General features: G+C 51.5%; 9 protein-coding genes across 14 annotated transcripts in view; 4 read left to right on the forward strand and 5 right to left on the reverse strand.

Annotated features, from left to right (window-relative positions):
• The window catches only part of LOC117590771 (DNA repair endonuclease XPF), a 17,149-nt gene extending 11,275 nt beyond the window's left edge, over positions 1-5,874 (reverse strand). The window contains exons 1-6 of one of the 2 annotated variants that reach the window (XM_034283718.1): positions 5,544-5,874; positions 5,313-5,474; positions 4,633-5,229; positions 4,411-4,565; positions 3,501-4,354; positions 1,554-2,528 (exon numbers count right to left, since the gene is read on the reverse strand). In XM_034283718.1, coding sequence (XP_034139609.1) covers positions 1,590-2,528; positions 3,501-4,354; positions 4,411-4,565; positions 4,633-5,229; positions 5,313-5,474; positions 5,544-5,803 — 2,967 coding nt within the window. In that variant the 5' untranslated portion in view covers positions 5,804-5,874 and the 3' untranslated portion in view covers positions 1,554-1,589. Of the gene's footprint in view, positions 1-807; positions 2,529-3,500; positions 4,355-4,410; positions 4,566-4,632; positions 5,230-5,312; positions 5,475-5,543 lie in introns of those variants that run through there. The other variant, XM_034283717.1, reaches the window with a different exon arrangement.
• The window catches only part of LOC117590777 (protein GUCD1), a 20,541-nt gene extending 2,223 nt beyond the window's left edge, over positions 1-18,318 (forward strand). The window contains exons 2-5 of one of the 2 annotated variants that reach the window (XM_034283725.1): positions 6,556-6,563; positions 17,129-17,646; positions 17,705-17,850; positions 17,904-18,318. In XM_034283725.1, coding sequence (XP_034139616.1) covers positions 17,168-17,646; positions 17,705-17,850; positions 17,904-18,007 — 729 coding nt within the window. In that variant the 5' untranslated portion in view covers positions 6,556-6,563; positions 17,129-17,167 and the 3' untranslated portion in view covers positions 18,008-18,318. The remainder of the gene's footprint in view (positions 1-6,555; positions 6,564-17,128; positions 17,647-17,704; positions 17,851-17,903) is intronic. The other variant, XM_034283726.1, reaches the window with a different exon arrangement.
• Positions 2,838-3,486, forward strand: LOC117590779. Its single transcript, XM_034283729.1, has 2 exons — positions 2,838-3,108; positions 3,165-3,486. The coding sequence occupies exons 1-2, from the start codon at positions 2,941-2,943 to the stop codon at positions 3,384-3,386; spliced, it is 390 nt and encodes a 129-aa protein (XP_034139620.1). The 5' UTR covers positions 2,838-2,940; the 3' UTR covers positions 3,387-3,486.
• Positions 6,103-7,857, forward strand: LOC117590774 (mitochondrial ribonuclease P catalytic subunit). The gene is made up of 2 exons (XM_034283723.1): positions 6,103-7,412; positions 7,474-7,857. Exons 1-2 carry the CDS (start codon positions 6,169-6,171, stop codon positions 7,805-7,807), a joined length of 1,578 nt encoding a protein of 525 aa, XP_034139614.1. The 5' UTR covers positions 6,103-6,168; the 3' UTR covers positions 7,808-7,857.
• Positions 7,838-8,744, reverse strand: LOC117590787. Its single transcript, XM_034283736.1, is given in 3 exon segments — positions 7,838-8,131; positions 8,134-8,316; positions 8,433-8,744. Coding segments are annotated over 3 exon segments (699 nt in total). The 5' UTR covers positions 8,686-8,744; the 3' UTR covers positions 7,838-7,868.
• On the reverse strand, positions 9,830-10,487 carry LOC117590780. Its single transcript, XM_034283730.1, has one exon. It carries the CDS (start codon positions 10,411-10,413, stop codon positions 10,033-10,035), a length of 381 nt encoding a protein of 126 aa, XP_034139621.1. The 5' UTR covers positions 10,414-10,487; the 3' UTR covers positions 9,830-10,032.
• On the forward strand, positions 10,543-13,738 carry LOC117590772 (PHD finger protein 12). 2 transcript variants are annotated; one of them, XM_034283719.1, is made up of 5 exons: positions 10,543-10,700; positions 10,876-11,066; positions 11,180-11,855; positions 11,943-13,477; positions 13,539-13,738. In XM_034283719.1, exons 1-5 carry the CDS (start codon positions 10,653-10,655, stop codon positions 13,732-13,734), a joined length of 2,646 nt encoding a protein of 881 aa, XP_034139610.1. In that variant the 5' UTR covers positions 10,543-10,652; the 3' UTR covers positions 13,735-13,738. The 2 variants fall into 2 exon arrangements, with proteins under 2 accessions (XP_034139610.1, XP_034139611.1); XM_034283720.1 differs by having other exon boundaries at positions 11,961-13,477.
• Positions 14,432-16,641, reverse strand: LOC117590773 (zinc finger protein 574). 2 transcript variants are annotated; one of them, XM_034283722.1, is made up of 4 exons: positions 16,374-16,641; positions 15,248-16,317; positions 14,996-15,185; positions 14,432-14,933 (listed from the first exon to the last, which is right to left on the reverse strand). In XM_034283722.1, the coding sequence occupies exons 1-4, from the start codon at positions 16,563-16,565 to the stop codon at positions 14,694-14,696; spliced, it is 1,692 nt and encodes a 563-aa protein (XP_034139613.1). In that variant the 5' UTR covers positions 16,566-16,641; the 3' UTR covers positions 14,432-14,693. The 2 variants fall into 2 exon arrangements, with proteins under 2 accessions (XP_034139613.1, XP_034139612.1); XM_034283721.1 differs by having other exon boundaries at positions 14,996-15,203.
• Positions 18,242-19,806, reverse strand: LOC117590778 (dopamine N-acetyltransferase). 2 transcript variants are annotated; one of them, XM_034283727.1, is made up of 2 exons: positions 19,721-19,806; positions 18,242-19,244 (listed from the first exon to the last, which is right to left on the reverse strand). In XM_034283727.1, exon 2 carries the CDS (start codon positions 19,205-19,207, stop codon positions 18,512-18,514), a length of 696 nt encoding a protein of 231 aa, XP_034139618.1. In that variant the 5' UTR covers positions 19,208-19,244; positions 19,721-19,806; the 3' UTR covers positions 18,242-18,511. The 2 variants fall into 2 exon arrangements, with proteins under 2 accessions (XP_034139618.1, XP_034139619.1); XM_034283728.1 differs by having other exon boundaries at positions 19,596-19,790.
• Between the last annotated feature and the right edge of the window lie 2,379 nt (positions 19,807-22,185).

Genomic DNA, 22,185 nt, shown 5'->3' on the forward strand with positions numbered 1-22,185 from the left:
TTGCAGTTCCTCCTCCTGTCGCGCCAGATGCTCTTCACCATGAACCTCCTCTGAGGGATCTAGCTTTTCAAGTGGCCCTAAATGCGGGAACATATTGGCGGACATGCGACGAGCCAGGCCACCATCATCACCGCCGGCATCGGGCAGCCCACAGACCTGGCTCTCGAACATGGTGGCTGCATGGCGCAGGCGCGTCTGGTGCACCATGTTCCGGATGAGTCGCGCATGGGCCCGGGAGCGGCGCACACTCTCGCTGAAGACCTCCAACTGGTTGGTACGGTGCTCTGGGCTACTGAAGCGGTTCTCGTGGACCCGCTCGATGTCCTCGTTGATGACCAGCAGTGCGCTTTGAGCCAGTTCTCGCTCCTGCTCGGATGGCATGAGGCGTGCCAGGGACACGTAGCCGCGCAGCAGCTCCATCAACACATCAAGGACCATCAGCATCGAAGCGTCTTCGTACGAGACACTCGGGTGAGTGCCCGCTCCCCGACTAGTGCTGGGCCTCGGCTCATCCTCCTGCTGTCCGTTGGCGGCCATTGTCCTTCCTGCTGTCGAAACGAAAATAAAAAGAATTTGGAATTTAGTCGTGTGGGATTGGGGTAAAGTTGGGGTTTGGTTTGTTACTGATCCCAAGGACTACTTAGATTGGCTGCTTGTAGTTACAATTAGAAAAATGTTTCCAATCAACGTAGGGTGTAATTTAATTATTTTAAAAACCATTAATCCGCGGGGAGAATTGTTTTCCTTTTCCCTCAAGCACAAATCAATTCGTTTTCAAGTTTGAATTAATGGCGAAGAATTCGTCCTAAAATAATGCAAAATGCTTGCAGCTTATGCAGAAATATCTTCTTAAACGTAAAGCCCCGAGAGTAGTTTTAAATATGTGCACAATAAATTGCAGGAAGTATCATGAATCCTTAATCTCTGACCAATTTGCTTGCTGCTTTTTACTGAATTCTCTTGATAGAAAGAGCACAAACACTGCCTCCTATGTATACGAATATATGCTGTGTAATACATGCAGGTATAACATACCCTCAATCTCTTTTTATAGCCTTATTCATACATTTATTTCTTATATCCAACAGTTTTTCGCTATTTTATACTGCAGGCTGACTGGCAACAGAGGCACATAGCTGGCATATATATCACAGGGTCTGTCCGTCCGGCGGCTGCTGCTGCTGCTCCTCATTCCACTCCATCCCCTTTCAGAGGAGTTGCTGGGCACCGGCGGGAGTTTCTCTCTCTCTCATCAGGCGAAGGCAATTAAAAATGTATTGAAAATGGATTTTATATGCGCCGGTCACCTCCCTGATGGGCATCTGCAGCAACCAGCTGCAGTAGTCGGTGGCAGTTGGCCATTGGCCGTGGGCATCCCCAGTGGTCATCACTGTCCCCGATTGTCAACGTTGTCTGTGTTGGCCAGACATCTACCTGATCCTGCTGCTGCCTCTCCCACTGCGGCTGCTGTTTTATCCGATTTAATTGCAACGTTTAAAAATTTCCATAATTTTGCGCTCTCTGTTTGCTCTGCACTGCACGCCTGGCTGCACTCCAGCTCCTCCTACTCCTCCTGCTGTTTCCGCTGTTCAGTGCCGACCCCGACGCGACTCGACGGCGGCCTTCCTGAAACGATTGTGCGAGCCGGCGCCAAACTGTTTGCCAGCAGCCAGCAGGGCCGTGGAGCCGGCCACCTCGTCCTTCTGGGGCAGATGGGCCACATGCAGAATGTCGTAGAGCAGCTTGCCACATTCCTGCGACTGAAGCATCTCGGACAGCTCCGCCTGGGTGCGCAGCAGCAGCTGGTGCAGGCTGCCGCCCTTCCGCAGCAGGCCGTACACATTGCGCGTATGAACGCCGGGCAAACGGAGCAGGAAGTCGTGTATGCCGCTGTTATACTGCAGCTGCTCGCCGGCCACGGGCTCCTCGCTGCCGAGGGCCACGGCCTGGCGGGGATCCGGCTCCGGCTTGCCCAGCTTCAGTTCCTCAAACAGCTGGGCCGTCGCGTACGGACTGGGTGACCAGATGAGCCGCAGCCGGGGGAAGTGCAGTGTGAGCAGCTGCAGCTTCTGCACAATATCCGCATTGGTGGCCGTCGTCTGCTGCGACAACATGAACTTTCCCTGCAAATGGAACGGCTTGTTCTGGTCAAACTCGATGAGCAGTATGGGCTTGGCATAGTGGCGCTGCATCTGGACGCACTGATTGTACAGCCTTCCCGAGTTGAGGGATCCAATCAAATCCGAGATTGACTTGCGCTCCACGCACACCTCCGGCGTCAGTATATAATCCCCGATGGATATGGTCAGCGGCAGCACCTCCAGCCCGCGCTTGTGTATGAGACAGGGCAGATCCGAGCGGAACTCTCGCATGTCCACAATCACCTTTGGCGTCTCCCTATGACCCTGCGGCTGTCCGCCCGCTAGTCTACTCTGGGCATTGTCCCCTGCCGGCTCGTCATCGTAGCTCTTGTAGAGTACAAAGGCCTCATCCGTCTTGCCGTCCTGGTACTCGGGCACAACCATTTTCTGCAACAAAAAAAAGGAGTATCACAAATGGGTACATGAATGGAGCCCGTTAGGAGTCAATCTATTCGAAGTGTAAGCAGAAGGAGTTAAATATATGTGAGATTTGAGTCTGCACATTCAAAGAGAGTAACGGACTCGTTCGAGGCACAGAAAGAGCTAAAGGTAGAAACATATTCCTACAAGAACCGTCTTTAGAGGCATTTAAGTAATTTTCCATAAATTTATATCATAGAGTAGGCCTGCCTGTCATTCGTTTTCAAAGTTATCCATAGTTTGGAGCTCTGACTTTTCACACATTTCAGTCTCATAGTTAACAATTCGCTCAACGAGTCAACACCAAATTATTTTCTAGTTTTCGGATTTTTAATTTTTAATTTTTAATTGTTGTGTGTTATTTTTGGTGCTGTTTAATATGAGTGGAAAGGGATCCATTCAAATGGGTGCTGTAAGCCGCAAGGCGTTTCGGGAGTTTGTGCATGCATATCGTAGAAAGCACATGGGCCTAACCTCGATAGAAGCCGTGACCTGTGCCACCAAGGCATGGGGCAAGCTAACGAGCCAACAAAAGTGCAAATTCGAGGTAGGTTAAACACTCTTTCCATTCTGCCCACATTACTTAAGACGATTCCTTTCCAGCCTGCCGCTGTAAAGATACGACCAAAGTTTCTGGTGCAGCAAAGCGAAGCAGCTGCCACCCGGCGACGCAGGGCTGCCGAGAAGAAGAAACAGCGTTCGAGTCGGAAGAGTCCGAATTTTTCTATCCTAGATCGCGTCAAGAAGCTATTCACGGGCACAGCTGCACACAGCAAAAAGGGCAAGTGTAACCTGAGCACGAAGAGAAAGCGCAATTGCAAGTAGAGAAGCAGATCCCAGCGCCGGGACAACACATCTAAATATCTGTTAAAGCAACTTCAACACAAAAACAATTACAAATCCCCCATTTCGGCCAAGCAAAATATTTATTTGACTCACGCTTTTTGTATCGATGATCAGCTCAAAGGCGGCCTTCTCGCGCCTGAGGCTCGTCAGGTAGGACTGCTCCTCGACGGTCCGTGCGTGGATCAAAAAGTAAACCTTCATACGTTCGGCGGGGGGCAGGCGGCGACGCGCTTCAAACACTTCCAGCTGCCGTATGGCCGTCACATTGGTGTTGTACATGACCACATGGTGCGGCTGGAGCTGCTCCAGCATATTCTCCAGTGCCATTGAGCCCTCGCGCTCCGTCTTGAAGGTCTGCAGGCAAACGTAGGGCTGCTTTAGGTGTGCTGCAGCCTCGAGGGCAGCCGTCACATCGAATTGTTCGAGTTCGGGTATTGTTTCGAAAATTGAATCATTCGGATCCGATTTTAGTTGCTTCTCCTGTGACTGACCCTGTGGCTGTGGCTGTGGCTGGAGCTGTGTCTGGGTCATCGTTAGCATGTAGCTCTCCTCAAAATGCTGCGCCTCCGCATCCGTTTCGCTTAGTAGCTGCGACAACTCATCCATTGCAACAGCAGCAGCTGGAGGCTGGGAGGACTCCACTGTGACTCCTGAGGCTCCTGCTTTGGGGGTGGCTGCTGATGCTGGTTTTCCTGTCGCAATGGACTGACTCTCGCGTGCATACTTGTCGCTTAGATTGCCCACGGGCACCTCGTGGTGCAGGGCCTGCTGCAGCAGGAAGCGTGGACCGCCCTGGGTTAGGTACTGCTTCAGCTGGTAGCAGGTGCGCGTATCCTGGCATAGTATCAGCACCTTGGGCTGCTCCACTCGATGCTTCTCCTGCGATATGTCCTGCGTGAGCAGCTCAGTCAGTGCCTGCCACTTGGGGCATGGCTCAGGTTCGAATTCTGTTGGATTTAATGTCATTTTAGGGCTGCACTCTGCTGGCTGCTGAGAGACTCACCCTGCTGGCCATTGTAGACGCGCTGCTTGGATAGCTTGAAGATCTGCTCGGCGGCATCGAGGAGCGTCCATCCCGAGTTGCTCAGCGCATACTCCGTGCTGCGGTAGCGCTTCATCAGGGCATAGGCGCTCACAGCATCGTGATACATGGTGGAGCTGTAAATGTGATCGAAAGTTGAAGCCAAATTCTACGTAGACTGTGCCCAGACTGGGCGGCACTCACATCATCAGGCTGCGCAGGATCTTGAGATCGGCGACAATCAGCTTCGTCTGGGAGTTGAGCTGATGCCAGATGCAGTCCAGCTGCGCCTGCAGAATCTTGTGGAACTTTTTGGTGACACAATTCTCGACGGTGACGGCCTCCATGTCCACGTTGCGATTGATGCGCTTGATCTCGCGCACCAGAAAGTTCATGATGTCCAGAATGTGCGTCTGGATGGAGGTCATGTGCTGGCTGAGCGGTACATGCAGCTCGATCGTCTGCGCCTGCCACGGCTTGAGGGCGCCGCGTACTGTGGCATGGAATCGCGGCCAAATGTAAAGCTGCTTCACGAACAGATTGCGCATGGTGCGCTCGATGTGCGAGTAGCCGATGGTGAAGGCCTCCGGACTGTTGGAGAATGCCTTTACGAAGCCCGTCTTGTTGCGCTGCCGGTACAGGCGCAGGGCGAACGCCTCCTGGCAGCTCTCGATGATGGTGTGCGCTCGCAGCACCACTATTCCGGTGATCAACTCGATGGGGATGCGCTGCTTGAGCAGATCAACCACCAGGATCCGAGTACTGATGAACTGCAGCCCTCCCTCCAGATAAACACGCTCCCTGCGGCACAAACACGAATATGAGTGAGAGAGAGATATTAAAAGGAAAGCGAATGGTTTTGTTTTTTTTGTCTTTTTTCTCACCTTTCTGTTGCCGTATTGGCCACCTCGTGGATGTATTTGGCTTCCATTTTCGATTTGTAGTAAGTTTCTTCCCAGTCGGAGCTATTGATAACCAGAATTAGGTTTCCAGCATCGCTGTACGCCTTGAAAATGTGAACCAAGGCGCGCTCATAGCTCAGGCCCCTTGTTAAGGGCGGAGAATTCAAGGCGTTACTAGAGTGTGGGCACGCCAGAATGGGGGGAAACACTTACTTGGCACACACTAGCAGACCGTCCGCATGGACCAGATCGAGAAACATTTGCTTCTCGTACTCCAGAAGGACGACATCTTTGCTCATCAAATACTCCTCGGCGGTCACGACGTTGGCTAACTCCTCATCCTCCTGCACGGCCGCGGCTGTCTGCAGTAGATTCCTTGTATCCGTCTCCTGGGACAGCTCTTTGCCCGCCTCAGGCTCAGTTTCAGTCTTTTCCTCTGCCTCGGCAGTGTTTTCCGCTGCAGTCTCGGACATGGCTTTGCAAAAATATTTCACAATTCGCACAAAAAATGCCGGGCTAATCAGCTGTTTGCAGATATCGCTAATCGATTACCGACGACCAATGGCGGGAAAGTGCTGCCAGACTGCCAGAGCCGGTAAAAACAATACATAAATATTGATTTTAATAAAGAATACAATGCAACAATTAGTAGAAAGCAACAAAGCATTAATTAAATTACAATAATTCAACACTCGATAGCGTTTTATTATGCATTTTGAATATGTACGTGCAGTGTCTACGGGGCTGCCAGACTGTTGGAATTGGTATATTTACAAAATGTTCAAAAACGCAACAACTAAATGAAAATAAATAAAACATTCATTAGAAATTGTTGATTATGTATAACATACGACTGCTGCGGCACCTGCGATGGCCTGGGGGCCCCCACCGCCTGATGGCCAGCCAGCATAAGCGGCCCCATTTGCTGGGCAGCTCCGACCAGCTGGAGCAGCTGAAGAGCAACTACTTCGAAAGGCGTCAGGAGCTGAGCGGCGATGAGTGGCACAGCGTGCGGCACTCGCTAATCGAGGGCTACAGGCACATCAATGGCCACAACGTGGACGCCGTCATCCTGGGCGTGTGCAGCGGGCCACAGCAGCTGCCGCTGGCCAAGAACTACGTGGATTACCTAAAGAGCACGGGGGCCGAACCCAATGCGGCCACCCTGGGCCGCCTGCTGCGCGTCTACAATGCGGCCTATCACACACGTCCGCTCAGCGAGGAGGAGCAGCGGGACATACTCAAAATCTGCGAGTCGCTGCAGGCCGCCCACGAGACTCTGGACGCCACCAGCTGCGAGCAGTTGATCCACGGCCTGGTGGCCACCACAGACCACTGGCAGCGTGCCCTGCCACTGCTCGAGATGATGAAGGTGACCAGCACGCCCAGCGTATCCGCCTACAGTGCCCTCACAGAAAAGGCCTTCGGGCAGAGCGACCAGACGGAGCTGGCCTGGCGCCTGCTCGAGGAAATGGTCCTGGCCCGCAAGCAGCCCAAGTGCGAGGTGTACCTGGCCCTGCTCAACCGCCTCGCCCAGGAGCCAGCTACCGCCAGCGTCCAACTGGAGCGTCTGCTGCAGTTCCTGGAGCGCCACAACATTCTCGTCAGCCAGAAGGTGGCCGAACGGCTGCTCCAGCTGGGCGAGCAGCTGCCACAACAGCTGCGGGTGACCGCCAGTCGACTGGGACCGTTGGGCAAGTGCCTGGAGTGCCGGCAGCATCTGCAGCCGGTGGCCATCAGCGAAGAGCAGTTCCGACAGCTGAGCGAATGCTTCCTGGAGAAGGTGCTCATTCGGGGCGATGTGTTCCAGAAGTCCACGCCCGAGGAGGTGCTGCGCTTCAAGCAGTACGTGGAGAAGACCGCACCCTACGACTGTGTGATCGATGGCCTCAATGTGGCCTACTCAACGGGCGCCAAGAAGGCGCCACAGCAGCTGGCAAAGCTGCTCGCGACTGTGGTGCGGCACTTCAAGGAGCGCAACAAGCGTGTGCTGGTCCTTGGACGCGAGCACATGCGCAAATGGTCCAAGTCGGCCATGCACTATGTGCAGAACAATGCCAGCCTCTTCCTTACCAACAATCTGTAAGTGGGGAGTCCCTCCGCATGTGATCTGTGACTCACATTCCTCTCTCTCTCTCGGCAGGTCGCACGACGATCCGTTTCTGCTTTATGCAACGCTGAGAAGCGGCCAAGAGACAGACTTCTTCTCCAGGGATCTGATGCGCACCCACGCCTTTCTGCTGGGCGCCGAACTGAAGCCCATCTTCCGACGCTGGCAGCAGGAGCATCAGTTCTCGCTGGTAACCCAAACGCAGACGGGAAGGATCATTGTCAAGGAGCCCATACGGCATCGCCTCTGCGTTCACAAGGCAAAGGCTGGCTCCTGGCATGTGCCCTACTGCGAGGCGTACACCCCGAATCCCACCGACAGCTTTGAGGTGCCCGAGCACTGGTTGTGCCTCAGCCTTAAGACTTGATGGATGCTCGTGTATCCCGATTTATTGGACTAAATATATGTAGAACCCGACTGACTACTGGCTACTCGCATTGGGGGACTTGGCACTTGTATGTCGACTGCTGCGTGTGACGACGACGCTCGTAGGCGATCTTTTTCTCGGCAGCGCACTTGAGGCGAGGCTTGATGTGATTGTCCATCTCCAGGTCCAACTCAGCGGACTTGGCCAGCTCGTTGGGATCGCGAGCCGCGGCCGAGTGCAAGGCTCGTGATCAAACGAGACTGAGCAGAGCGTGAGCGAGGCGATGGCTTACATCATACTCTATGACATCCTCGCTGGTGTAGAAGGCTGCACACCGATGGCCAGCAGCACGTTGCAGAAGATGCCGCGCTGCATGCGGGCATAGGGATTGAACAGCTGCGACAGTATGCGCATTGTGGTGGCCAAATGGGCGATGAACCTGTCAAAATTCTTGATGAGCACGTTCAGGTACTGTGTAAGACACTGGCTCTCCTGTTTGGTCAGAGTCGCTCCATTGTCTCATTGCTCTTGAGTACCTCAGCGAGCTGTCTGCTGCGAAAAAACATATCGTTAGAGTTTAGCCTCTTGCCTTTTGTGCACTTACTCTGTGGTTATGGCATTGTACTTGCCCGCTGCTTTGGGTTGTAGTAGTCCTTGTACTGTGCGTACGATCTGGCCACATCGCCGGGTCGTGTCTTGGGCGGCATGGATGGCTGGTAGGCCATGCGGCGCACATACGAATTCATCTTGTCCACGTTCTCCTGCTGCCTGCGCTGGCGATTGCTTGGACTGCAGTAATGTGGATCCTCCTCCTCGACCTCCTCGCTCGTCGATGTCGGCATCGGTCCATCCCAGTCGGACACATTCGAGCTGGCCATTGTTTATTAACAAATTCAAATTGTAATCACACGGAAATTTGGCAAAAACTATAGAAAACGAGAAGGGACGTGTGAGACGCTTCTTACGCGTCACAACTTTTATACCCGGCACTCAGGACTACATCTAGATGTAGAAGACATCGCCAACCACTAGATATCGTTCACATTACAGAACACGTAGTAAAAAGCCTACTAAATAAAATGCATCAAACAAATTTTATCAGTTTATCCTATTTTCCAATTTATGAGATATTTAAAACAGCAATAAAATTGGTACTTTTTCCCTGCACATTCTGTGCAATAAGTTTCACAGCAGATTTTTCGAAAGTGGCGCCACCTATGAAAATTTCTTATACGCAACTTTGATGGTCACTCTTTTTCTAATACAGAGCGTTAAAAACCGAGTCTTGGTTTTAACTTAAATTAACTTAAATTAGCTTTTGGCCACTGTTTCCGCAACTCCTCGCAACCAGTTCGGAATCAAAATCTCGAAATAAAAAGCCAAGTGCTGCTGTTCGACCGAGTCGGAATTCAAATCAATTCTCTTCTTCTTTTCAATTTCGATATTGACCTATTAAATGCATGTTTTTCCTCTTTCTCTATCGTATTCACATATCACATGTATGTTCTATAGCAACAAGCTTCTGTCAGTATGTCGTAAATGCAACAATTCAATAGCTTAATGCTACAAATTCATTTTACTTATACAAAATACTAATTGCTCCCGGCCATAATTTGTCTAATTGGCGTAAACAGCCACCAAAACTGGTCATTGGGACAATAGTGCATCTGCACCTCAGCGGTGTTTTCTCAAATATTGGCTCATTTTTGAAAAAAACTGGTTTCAGTGTGAGCATACAGCAGTCCGGAGCCAAAATTTGGTGGCTCTAGCTCTTATAGTCTCTGAGAACTAGCCGACAAACAAGACGGACAGACAGACATGGCTCTATCGACTCGGCTATTGATGCTGATCAAGAATATATACGTTATGGGGTCGGAAACGCTTCCTTCTGTGCGTTACATACAACCGTTATTCGCACAAATACAATATACCCTATTTACTCTTTGAGTACCGGGTATAAAAAAACGAAAAATTTACTTATTTTTGTTAAATGAAACTCGAAATACTTTGGAGCTCTCCCACTTAAAATTTTTAGTTGTTGCTTAGTCGAACGTTGAATGTTAAAAGAAAGAGGGACGGAATGTCCTTCTCCTCTGTGGGGTGAACCCTTCACAAATCTCTCGACCTACAACATTTTATTATTTTTTTCAGTTTGCCATTAAAACTACATCATTTAAAGCTATTTGTGTGTGTGTTTGTGTCTAGTATATATGTAAACTGCTCTTTTAGTTGCTATCTTTCTGCACGGAGCGCTCCAGGGCGAAGGTGTACTCCTCGGCCAGACGATCGACGGACACCTGGCGCGTTAGGAGGGCCAGGGCGGCGTCCATCTGCTGCTCGGCACTGAGACTGGCGTCCTTGGTGGTCAGTTGCGGTGACAGCTGGAAGGGTATGTCGTCCAGATAGTTGTAGCTTGGTGGGCCGCTTTCTGGCGCCGCGAAGGGCACCGCGGGCGGGTATATCCTGCCAGGAGCTGCTGGGCTGGGCTTTCGCTCAATGAACACAAAGTCATCGCCAGTGCTGGGGCGTGGCGCATCCGCAGGACCTTGTATGAAATCCTCTGTGGGTGTGGCGGCGGGCTTGCGCTTGCCAAAAACCGAAAACATATTCTCAAAATTTCACAACAAAAAAACTAAATAAATGACGATTTAAGCTAAATAGAGATGGGACTATTAATCGATTCCTTTCGATGTACGGCGAGCCCAGAGCGTTGCCACTGTCTTCGTTTGATGCGCACAGGGCTGCATGCGTTGTGTGGTCGGTATGGCTTTCAACTCTTGTCAAAAATTAGCGACAACAATTTGTGTACAGATAATTGCTAAAGTTAAATAAAAAAGTGTTAAACATGTCGAAGGTGGACCAAGACGCCAGCACCTCGGCGAGCATCATGGAGGTAGGTGATTGCGGCTGCCCAATGCACAGATACTGTCCGATGCACCATCCGATGGGCCAGCAGTCTCCGCGTACACGCTGGCGGACGCCCCCGTCTGCCCGCTCAATTGGGATATACACAGATTTTAACAATAAATATCTCACCATCTCTGGTATTTTGTGTGTTTTCTGTTCAGCAAATCAAGGTGCTCATCGAGCCGCCACCCAACGAGGACGAGAAGGCCGTGAAGGGCACCACAAACACGAAGCATCCGTACTACAGGCGCCCGGGTCGTGGCCACAATCACGATTATTGCGATGCCTGCGAGGAGGGCGGCAATCTGCTGTGCTGCGACCGCTGCCCCTCCAGCTTTCACTTGCAGTGCCAGTAAGTAGAAATGCGATATGTCCGTCCCCTCGTAGTTAGCCCGGCCCCGTAGTTAGCTCCGCCAAGTGCCCAGTGTTCTAGTGTTCGCACCCATTCCCTTTTCCCCCATGCAGTGATCCGCCGCTCAGCGAGGAGGATATACCCAGCGGCCAGTGGCTGTGCCACAGCTGCCGCATGGTGAAGGTTGTCCAGCCACGATCCAAGGCAAATTCCGTGGAGCGCGTTCCCTCGGGTGGGAGTGGTGGCTCGCGCGGGCACACACCCTCGTCGGGGGACCTGGAGTCGATACCGCAGAAGATCCGCAATCTACGCAAGCGGAGCAACAGCGAGCGCAACAGCACCGAGAAGCTGCTGGCCAAGATGCCGCGCGCCATACAGCGTGCCCTCGATCCCAATAAGCGTCCCACGCCGCTGGACGACATCATACGCGCAGCGAGCATGCTCAATCCGCAGCAGTTCTCGCTGCCGCCCGAGCTGGAGCTGCACACGCAGTTCCCCGGCAACGGCAAGGTGCAGCCGGTGCAGCAGACGCAGCCGCATGTGGGCAATGGCCGGAACAGGGTGTCGGGGAATCAGCGTCGCAACTCGAAGCCGTTCGAGCTGGATGGGCAGGGACTGGTGCCGCTGCCGGCCAAGACATGCTTCTACTGCAGCAAGTCGTGCAAGCGGGCGCCGCTGCTGTCGTGCGACTACTGTCCGCTGTTCTACCATCAGGACTGCCTGGATCCGCCGATGACGGCGCTGCCGGCGGGACTCTGGATGTGCCCGAATCATGCCGAGAACTTCATAGTAAGTGCTCCTCCTTCTGCCACTCCCACCACCACCACCACCACCACCACCACCTCCTCCTCCAGCTCCATCAATCCTGCAACAAAGCCTGCTCTCTCTCTCCAGGACGCCCACATGACCACCAGCATTTCGGCGACGGAGCGTGTGCGTCTGTGGAATCGCTTCAACCAGCCGGTCGACCACGAGAGCGTCAAGATGGAGTTCTTCCGCCGGGTGCACACCCGCCATCCCCCCTTCCGCACCAAGACCACCGTCCGTACGCGCGCCCACATCGATGTCCCGGCCAGTGTCCGCCACCACTACGAGCATCCCCCGCCACTGCTCCCCTCGATGCGCCAGACACTGCGCTACGATGGGGTGAAGCGTCGCAAGAATCTACCCAATTCCGTCGAGGAGATATCCAAGGAGACGGTGACCGAGTCTCTGCTCAAGGATCTGGAGGCACTGCGCTCGGCCCATGCCAAATTCCGTGAGATACAGCGGGAGTATGGCAATGGCCAGGACATGGAGGACAGCGACAGCGACACGAGTCCAGACCCTGCAGAACCAGAGGCGGGTGCGGAAACGGCAGGGGCAAACGCTCCAGATAAGCTGGAGAATGGCACGACTGCCATGGAGCAGGGAGGAGCAGGAGAACCAAAAGTGGAGGCCATCAAGATCGAGGAGCAGCCAGAGAATCCCCAGCTGGACCTGAGCTTCGACGAGGAGGAGGAGGCAGACAGCAAGTCGGCGATCATCGATGCAGATCTGCGCCACCTGGACGTGGACATCATCAAGAAGCTGGCCCACCAGCGCCTGCAACAGCTTGTCCAGGAGCATCCGGAGATTGTCACACAGTACAAGAATCGCACGGCCGCTCGACGTTTGCGTCAGCTGACGGCACAGCAGCAGCCGGCGGTGCCGTGCGTCGCACTGCAGGGCGATCTGGCCCCCGAGGACATGAATCGTTTCTCGCTGCTTTTCACCAGCGAAACGTCATCGATACTGGCGCAGAAGAACGGCAATGCCGCCGACGAGGATCCCATGATGGCCCTACATCCGGCTCTGGCCACAGCTGCGGCCATTGCGGCTGCCGATGCTGCCGCCGAGAGCTATGTGCCGCGAGTGCGCAGCGATGCGGAGAAGGCGTACGAGCTGGCCGCACGCCTCGAGCTGAAGCTGCTGCAGTGCAAGGTGCGTGCCCGTGCGGTGATGACGCCCCTGGGCGATATGCTCGAGGACAGCCGCTGGTTCAGCTCGCTGAGCCTGGACCAGTCGATCTATATGCGCTACCGCACCCTCTATGTGGGCTATGGGGGACACTTTACGCCCTCGACATCGATGTGCCACACCGAGACCGTTGATCTCTCCGCCATCGGCTACTGCAGCCGCATCTCGCCCCAGCACGCCATCATATTTTACGACGAGTTCTCCAAGTCCTTTGAGCTCATCAACTACTCAGAGTTCGGCACGGAGGTCAATGGGCAGCTGTACACGTGCGATCTAACCGAGAATGGCCGCACGAAAAGCGTCAAGCGCATGCGGCCCGACGATGCCGATCTGAAGCGTCGCGTCGATGAGATCCTGGACAAGCGTCGCCACATCGAGCGACAGTACGAGCCGAAAAAATTGGGCGAGGAAAGGTAAGTCTGGATGGTTGGGAAATATCATCAGAAAAATAATTATTATTATTTTTGTTTACAGACTGGTGGGCATCGTGAAGCCTGCCTGCCGCTGCCAGGCGACGGGTGAGCCGGTGCCCATGGTGCCCGGTGCTTGGGAGGGTGCCGCTGTGCTCGCTCATGGCACGCTCTTGCGCTTTGGCTGCCTTGCGTTTGTCTTCTCAGTACCCTCGAAGGATCTGCTGCAGGCACAGGCACGCGCCCAGCGACAGGCGTAGAACAGCACAGAAGTCCAACAAACACAGAGACAACCCCCCAGTCCCCCCCCCACACACATGTTTCCACATCCAGATAAATCTCAGTGAGAGCAGCTAGCAGACGTTTCCTATCCCCCAATTCATCCACCATCGCTCACATTTTAGAATACAATTTCACGCAGAAACACTAACGAAAGGAAGTTCCACGGAGGATCCACGAAGGATCATTGCAATTTTTTTTTTGTCACTTTAGAAGATGAACAACCGCCCCCCTCTCCCCACCCCACACACACACACACTCACACACAGTTGTATAAAAGATGAATAAAGTATAAGAATAAATACGATGAAGAAAATATGTAGTTTGAAGTTCATTTGCCATGTAAAGAGTTTTGCAACAGAGTTTCTTGCACTTCCACTGCTGTTCCTTGAACGAGCCCATAGATCCTGAATATATTTTACAGCATCCATAAACGAGTCGGAAGCTTCTTTTTGCTTGGGCAAAGTAAATGATTCCAGTTCAGTATTGCTCTGATAATTGCCAGATCTACCAGAGACAGTCTGCCTGCTGGTGCGCCTTCACCAACCCCACGTTTATGGTGGTAGACTCACTGACCATGCTCTGGCCATGGCTTTGACTTGCTCTGCTGCTGCTAGAGATTCCTAGGGACTCTTGCTGGGTCTCCTCCACGCGCAGCAATAAACACCCAGAAAATTGTATGGAAATAAAGTTTTTATTTCTTGAAGGACTATCGCCAGATGCAGATGCAGTCTGGCGATGGCCAAGGCAAAGGTTAGTATAAGAGAATGCAGCGGGGAAGGGGATAGAGTGGTGTATGCACAAAAGGAGCCTCCATGCAGAGGACAGAGGTGACACAGAGGAAGTAAGTACATCGAATACATTACGGACTAAAATGCAGTTGAAAAAAAAGTAGATAGGTTAAAGAATAATACAAATATGTATAAATGTAGATAAGAAACTATGGATGCCCGGACGGGGCTGTCGGGACAGTGGGCAGTGCCGTATCCTGGACACCATCGGGACTGCTGGCAGGCTGCACCGTTTTGGCAGCGGCAGCGGTGCGTGTGGCCCGTGAACGCTCCCATTCGAGTTTGTGTTTGCGCTTTGTGTGATGATACATATTCGATTTGGAGCGAAACTCTGTGGGGCAGAAGGAGCAGGTGTGCAGCTTGACGCCCGTGTGCGTGGCAAAGTGTTCCTGTGGCAAGCAGAAAGAAGAACAGATTGAAGAGAGGTTGAGTTGAGACTCCAGAAACTTACCTCTAGGTAGCGCTTCATTTTGAAACACTTGCCGCACACTTCGCAGGCATATTTGGGCTTTGTCAGGCAGCGATGATTGTGGCCAGGCAGCTCACCGCAGCTGGGACAAATGATGGGCGTGGCGGTGGCAGATAGAGGTGCATTATCCTCCATTCTGTGACGCCGCTTGTCCAGCATTCCAGGCACAGAGCTGAACACAGATTTGAGATTAGATCAAAAGTTATTTTGTGGCTTCTTTGCTGTCTGCCTCACCTGTATGGATGCGACAGTGCTCCTGCGCCGCCCGTCGTTACGGTGGTGGCTGCACTCGTACTTGCCGCCGCTGCCGTCATGGCCGTAAAGAGATCCTGCTGCTGCTGCTGCATCAGTAGACTCGCACGCAGACGCTGCTGCAGGCTGTCCGCCTGCCCGGTGGATGTTCGATCGTTAAACGAGGCCGCTGCCACCACGGCGGCGGCCACGGCATTGTAGTTGGCCAGCATCAGTTCGTTCTCCTTGAAGCGCTTGGGGTGATGCTCGTGACTGCTGCTGTTGTTGTCCTTGGCATCGTTATCGCCATCGTCATCTCCATCGCTGGCATGGCATTCGGTGCTTTGGACCTTCTTGGGGGACTGAGTTTTGCGGCGGCTGGAGCGAGTTGTGCGTGTGCGGGTCGTGGATGGAGACGTTTTGGCCATCGTCAGGTTGATGGCTTCGATGGAATCACTCTTGATGGCAGACAGTGGAAGCGGCGGCGGTGGCGAGGGTTGCGGCAGCGGCGGCGGAGGATGCTGCTGCTGCTCTTCTATCACGGATGGTTCGCTGGGCACCTCGGGCTGCGCGTGCAACTGATTCTGAGACTTGGCTGCGTCGCGCTCCTCGCGCGCCTTCAGCCACTGTGTGGTGTGCTTGCTCTTCACGTGCGTGTACATATTGGAGCGGCAGCGGAAGGCCATTTCGCAGTAGGCACAGGCAATGGGCCGATCCCCGGTGTGTGTGGCCACATGTTCCTCCAGATAGCGGCGCATCTTGAAGGACTTTTCGCAGAACATGCACGGAAACTTGTTGGCCGCCGATGCCGTAGCCGCAGCTGCCGCTGCGACAATCTTAGGTTCGGCAAACTCTGGTAGCTCCTCCTTGAGGAGCTGGCAGGGGGACGCCGCCTCATCAACATCGACAACATCGCCCTCCTCCGACCAGTTCACGTCGCAGTCAATCTCCAGAAACTGGCTGCTCAGTGTCGTCTGCTTCAGCTCCACCAGCTTCCAGAAGTTGTGGAAACTCTCAAGCTGCCCGCAGCACTCGGGGCAGATGCAGGTGGAGATGGCATCGTCGCGTGAGAGCTGCAAATTTTGAAAATTACGTACTGCTGTGCTGCTGGCTGGAGTTAGTTACTTACGCAGAGGTACAAGTGGATCGAGATCAATTTGACCAAATAGCTTTCCGGCACTGGTTTGCTGTTGGATGCTGCTGCTGCTGCGGCTGGCGCCTCACTGTCGCTATCTTGAGTGGCGTCGGGGGGTACGTTGCCGCCGAACAGTAGGACGGCATCCTGCTCGTCCAGCGCGTTCAGGCACAGGCGACAAATCATTTTGCTGAATAATTTTATATTTTTACTGCAGCATTGAGAAGTAGTTTGTATGTTCCACAGCACGGTCACACTTACACTTAGCGATGACCAATATTGGAGAAGGGTCTCACTACCTAGCTATCGATTCATCGATATGCACGTACGCGTTAGCGCATTTTTAGTTAAATGTACACTACGCCATTTTCGAATCATTACCCGCGAATGGAATTTTTATTTGACACGTTTCTCATAGCAATCCCACTCACAGCCATGAGAACAATTGAAGAAAAACCTCAGCATAGTTACATTAAGAAAATCACACTAAAGTATCGATATCGACGGTCGATTTCTCAATATGATAGTTCCGTAGTTTTCGAATCATAACCGCGAATGGAATTTTTATTTGACACGTTTCTCATAGCAATCCCCACTCACAGCCATGAGAACAATTGAAGAAAAACCTCAGCATAGTTCCATTAAGAATATCGCACTAAAGTATCGATATCGATGGTCAATTTCTCAATATGATAGTTCCGTACTTCGTTGGCCAAATACGCAATTCGTGGTCTTAAAACATTCCAGAACAGCAGGAGGAACATTCCAAGCCGAATCGAAAAGAAACCATGAACGGCCTACCGCAGAGCAAACACTACAATCTGACGCACTACCAGCAGAGATACAACTGGGACTGCGGCCTCTCCTGCATCATTATGATACTCTCCACCCAGCAGCGGAACGAGATGCTGACCAATTTCGAGAACATCTGCAGGGAGGAGGGCTTCGGGTCGAGCACATGGACCATTGATTTGTGCTACCTGCTGCTGCGCTACCAAGTGCGTCACGAGTACTACACACAGACCTTGGGCATCGATCCAAATTACAGCCAGCACACGTACTACTCGAAAATCATTGACAAGGACGAGAAGCGCGTGACGCGCAAGTTCAAGGATGCCAAGGCCCATGGGTTGCGCGTGGAGCAGCGCACCGTTGACATGGAGGTGATACTCAGACATCTGGCACGCCACGGCCCAGTCATCCTGCTGACCAATGCCTCGGTGCTCACCTGCGAGATATGCAAGCGGAATGTCCTGGAGAAGTTCGGGTAAGTGAGGTCAACCCCTGCGCAATTGCTCACGCTGCCCCTGCTCATGTCCGCTAAGCTGTTTCCATATTCCTTGCATTGCCCAAAATACACGCCTGCCCGCGGCCACCAACAAAAGGTATGCCGGTCACTATGTGGTGCTCTGCGGCTATGACATGGCCACCGAGAAGGTCTTCTACCACAACCCAGAGGTGCACGATGGCCGTAAGTATTTGTTAGATTCGTACAAAATCCAAAACTAATCTTTTTGCATGCAGATATATGCCGCTGCCTGACCGATTCCATGGACACGGCACGTCGCGCCTATGGCACGGACGAGGACATCATCTTGATATTTGAGCAGAAGGCCAGCAAGGAATAGAGGAATAGAGTGGAGCCTCTGCTGCTCATCGTAATCGTAGTACCTGCCCAGCAGTTGCCGTGCTTGAATGAAGGATGGATCTGCGCTTTGTGATATTATTGGATAGGATAGGACACAACTGAACGAATAATTCGCTTCAATTCGATTGGATTTGGATTGGATATGAAGTATGGATATGGACTATGGTTTGGCTAGGCTTGGCTGCTACGTTGTCGAAGCGAGTCATTTTGGTTTGGCACAACATTGGACTTTATTTGAGTTTAGTTTATATCATTGATACGCGCGCGGCTTCTGACGCAGTTGGTCCCCATACAAAAAACAAAAAAAATACAAATAACAACAACAATTATTACAAACGCAATTACGCAAACAGGACCAGCCGGACAGGCTGCTGTCCTGTCCACATTCCATTATGATTATCAATACCTGTGTGTACGTATAAATACTATGTTGGGTGTCTCTGTAGAAAATACAAAAGATTATTGTTGAATGCGACCATCCTCCTTACTGCGGCTCTACGTCAACGTCTGACTCGTCGGGGCTGACTTTTTTGGTCAGCAGCTGGAGCTTAATGTGTGGCGCTTCTACGGCCAGGACCACCTGACCGCCTGCGTCCGTGTACTTGGAGTACAGCTGTTCGGCGAAGAGCTCGAATCCGTGGGAGCGGAGGATCTTTTGCGAGAAGATACCCGTGGCATCGGCCTTGAGCAAACGGAAGCCGCGCTTGCCTGCCAGCGACTCGGCGTGCTTAACCAGCTCCTTGGCAATGCCCTGGCCGCGGTAGTTCGCGTCCACCGAAAGGATGCGCACATCAAAGATGCGGTCCACCTTGAAGCGGCCGAACAGATCCACCTTCAGGTTGTGATTGTACAGTAGCTCGAAGATCTTCTTGAAGTTGATGTCGCTGCTCGCCTGAAGTTTCTGCAGGGCCAGCACTGTGTCGCCCGGCCGCAGGATGCCGTTCAGTATCACTCCAGCAATCTTGCAGCCCGTCTGTCCTGGCCCTTCGCTGCGAGCCACGGCCATTAGGCTGAGCTGATCTTTCAGCGTCTCCAGGCTGTGGTGCTCCAGCTCGCTGTTACCGAACCCCTTCTGGCACAGCCCAGCGGCTTTGTTCAATGGTTCGTCCGCAAAGAAGTTCCTCCTCAGATGGTCGATCACCTCCTCATAATGCTCTGGTCCAATCAGTTTGTACTCCATAATGGCACAGCTATTGCAAGTTGGTTGGTATGGGTGCCTGGGGGATGGAATGTAACTTGAATTTAATTAAAATTCTCTTATACACGCATACATATCTGTTGTATATATGCACACCATGGATTCTTCTCCTTTTTGCGTATAACGCAATTAGCTGTTGCTCTCACCCCATCCCTTTCTCACACACATACAGAAAGTGCACTCACTGGCAGGCAAGGTGCATGCAAATATATGTAGTTAAATAAGGTGAGATATCACACAGTTGAGCAGAAATCGGATAGGATATTTCTGGCAATGCTTCACCCTATTTGCTTACACCTTGCAGGCAGTGGGCAGCAGTGGAAGTGTGAGAGAGAGCGCCCTTACCGATTTGATGCCTTTATTGACACACCTTTGGCTTTGACAGCTTCAATCTTTACTTTTCTTTTCTCTCTGCTCTCACAACTTTTCAGTTTCAATTAAAAGAAACTCGACCCAAGGAGCGCACTTAATTTAAATTTAATAATTTGCACTGACTTTCAGATACTTTCACTTGCTTCCGAGCTTGGGGAAAAAATGTGTAACCTACTTGCGGGCGCTGTCAAATGAGAACTGCGACGACTGGAGCCTGGAGCGTGGAGCCACAGCAGCAGCAGCATCCCGGCGCTGTGGTGCGTGCTCGGGTATCCCTCTCCTCACAAAGCCGAAGCATGGATAAAAAATGTCGACTGAGACAGTGCCAGAAGCAGAGGCGTGTCGCCTCAGGGTCACAGGGATCCAGCAGTGTAAAGCATATTCTGGCTCCCCTTTTCAAGGCACGTCCATGATTACGCACACACGCAACTGCCTTTGTGTTTGATTGTGTGCGAATGAGTGAGCGATTGCTGGCCGTGACTTACGGCCAAATGCCAATACAATTGCCGGAACGAACAGTAAAATCGAGAGCTGCTCCCCTCCACATCACTCTCACTCACTCACCCTCCCTCAAACACTCTCACTCCGTCGCGAATTTGACTGTGTTGTTGAACGCAGCAACTAACTGTTGATTCCTCCCCTTCCTTTGTGCGTGACTTTAAGTGGAAGAAGGAGCGAGAGTGGATGAGGGAGAGAGTGAGTGAGTGCACGAGGCTGGCGCTGAGAGAGTGAACTGAACGTCACCCACAAACTCGCACAATGTAAATACTCACAGTATGTCCGAAAATTACTCAGAACAGTGGTAAAGAAAATATATATATTTTTGGAATAAATTAATATTGATATTCTTATATTAAATCGGGGGGGCCGATTACTTAATTAAGAAGTTTTAGAACATATTTAAAAATTGTTTAATTACATTCCCAAAATAACTTAAAGGTGACCTGCATATAATCCTCGTATGTTGGTAAAGCAATTTCAAAAGGTTTGATGTATAATAAGAAAATAATGATTGTGCATTCATGTTTAAGTCGCTTGGTATTGTAAAACGGTAGCATACTTTCTCGACACACTATTTTCTGCAGTATTTGCAGGCACACGAACATACATACATATTTAAGGAAGCTTGGCTTTGCCATAATTCTGTCAACGGCAACGACAACGGCAAGGACGTGCCACAATCAAAGAGGGGCAGAGGAAGGATGTCAGAAAAATTGCGTTAATAGATAGACGTATGTAATATGTATGTATGTATGTATGTATGTAAATATGTATGCATACACGAATACACAGAATTTTTAATGCACACTTAAAGATGGCCAGGCCTCCCCAAGGTTATTTACCAAGTAAGTGCGTTTGTCAGCATTTCGTTGAAGTGGTAGAGACTTTAAATGATTTAACCATATATGGATATACGGTACTTCTCTGTGGAATTATCAGCCGGTCCTGAGCTGCTTTACTTTAAATTCTTTTAAGCCTCTATTTCTCAATACGAGGAAAGAGTTTAAAAAACAATAAAGAGTAAATGGAGTAACTATCAAGCGTTCGCTCTCCTTTATGTGGCAGCGCACTCTCTCCGAAGCGTGGAACAAGAGAAGCAGCAAGGAATAATCGCCGATGTTGTAGATTTACGAACAAACAAAAGGTGCTATGGCGGTGTATGTGTGTGTGTCTGTGCGGGATTGAAAAGAAAACATTGCGAATGAAGCCGCACTCAAACTGCGAAAAGAACCGTTGAAGAGGGACTTGTGGAGTAGCGACTTGTGGAGCGGAATGCGGGAAGGAAACAGAAAGAGTACAAATAGTACCTCCCAACCACATACTCCTATGTACATACATTTGTATGTCCATATTTGCAGTTCGTTTTACAAATCCAATCCATACAGTCTACCAAATGACAAGCTCAAGCCCCTCTCCAAGTACAAGTACACATATGAATGCTCAATATTTTAATTAAAATTTGGCCGTCACTGGACTGTGGCCAAATGGGGCGTACGGGCACGTGTCCATTGACACATATCGAGTCATCACAGAGCCGCCCCAACCCAATAATAATGGAGGCACATGACGGCAGAAGACGCATATTCAAATTGCGTGACGCTGCTGTGGATCCCATGCCAAAAAAACCGAAGCCATACCCAAACCAGAACCAAAACCAGAGCCATGGCCATTGTTGGGTCAAACGCACAAAGGTATTTCAATGTCAGTTCCGTCGGTTTGTCGTCTGTGCTTGTTTCTGCGGCTGGCATTCTTTTGTGTTGTGCGTGTGTGCCCGTGGCTCCGGAATAGGCGTTGGTTGGGGCGGACCCAAAAATATTGTTGTGCGTTATTGCCGGCAATCATATTCAATTTAAATCAATCTTCGCGGCTAACGGTAGCTGCTGCACGGAACTGGCATCACTTCACGTCGTGAACTCTACAAACTGTACGGCACAAATCGATCAAGTTGACAGCCATCAAAAGCTATCGATTGATGGCTCTCGCCATCCATCCTCCCAATAGTAAATTTCCTACCGGAGAGTGTTTCATCGAAATCCTGCTGTAGCGATTCCATTCATTCACATCGATAACTGTTTCAATATTCGATC

The sequence above is a fragment of the Drosophila guanche genome, unplaced genomic scaffold (assembly GCF_900245975.1).
Source record: "Drosophila guanche unplaced genomic scaffold, DGUA_6, whole genome shotgun sequence".
Classification (NCBI taxonomy): Eukaryota; Metazoa; Arthropoda; class Insecta; order Diptera; family Drosophilidae; genus Drosophila; species Drosophila guanche.

What these genes read in the sequence shown, in the direction of transcription:
- LOC117590779 (XM_034283729.1), top strand. Translation starts at nt 2,941, where the DNA reads ATGAGTGGAAAGGGATCCATTCAAATGGGTGCTGTAAGCCGCAAGGCG. An exon ending in AACAAAAGTGCAAATTCGAG is followed by an intron (nt 3,109 to 3,164) that starts GTAGGTTAAACA and finishes ATTCCTTTCCAG; the next exon opens with CCTGCCGCTGTAAAGATACG.
- LOC117590778 (XM_034283727.1), bottom strand. Translation starts at nt 19,207, where the DNA reads ATGGAGTACAAACTGATTGGACCAGAGCATTATGAGGAGGTGATCGAC.
- LOC117590772 (XM_034283719.1), top strand. Translation starts at nt 10,653, where the DNA reads ATGTCGAAGGTGGACCAAGACGCCAGCACCTCGGCGAGCATCATGGAG. An exon ending in AGCTTTCACTTGCAGTGCCA is followed by an intron (nt 11,067 to 11,179) that starts GTAAGTAGAAAT and finishes TCCCCCATGCAG; the next exon opens with TGATCCGCCGCTCAGCGAGG. An exon ending in ATCATGCCGAGAACTTCATA is followed by an intron (nt 11,856 to 11,942) that starts GTAAGTGCTCCT and finishes CCTGCAACAAAG; the next exon opens with CCTGCTCTCTCTCTCCAGGA.
- LOC117590774 (XM_034283723.1), top strand. Translation starts at nt 6,169, where the DNA reads ATGTATAACATACGACTGCTGCGGCACCTGCGATGGCCTGGGGGCCCC. An exon ending in CTCTTCCTTACCAACAATCT is followed by an intron (nt 7,413 to 7,473) that starts GTAAGTGGGGAG and finishes CTCTCTCGGCAG; the next exon opens with GTCGCACGACGATCCGTTTC.
- LOC117590780 (XM_034283730.1), bottom strand. Translation starts at nt 10,413, where the DNA reads ATGTTTTCGGTTTTTGGCAAGCGCAAGCCCGCCGCCACACCCACAGAG.
- LOC117590773 (XM_034283721.1), bottom strand. Translation starts at nt 16,565, where the DNA reads ATGATTTGTCGCCTGTGCCTGAACGCGCTGGACGAGCAGGATGCCGTC. An exon ending in CGATCCACTTGTACCTCTGC is followed by an intron (nt 16,318 to 16,373) that starts GTAAGTAACTAA and finishes CAAAATTTGCAG; the next exon opens with CTCTCACGCGACGATGCCAT. An exon ending in GCACTGTCGCATCCATACAG is followed by an intron (nt 15,204 to 15,247) that starts GTGAGGCAGACA and finishes CTTTTGATCTAA; the next exon opens with TCTCAAATCTGTGTTCAGCT.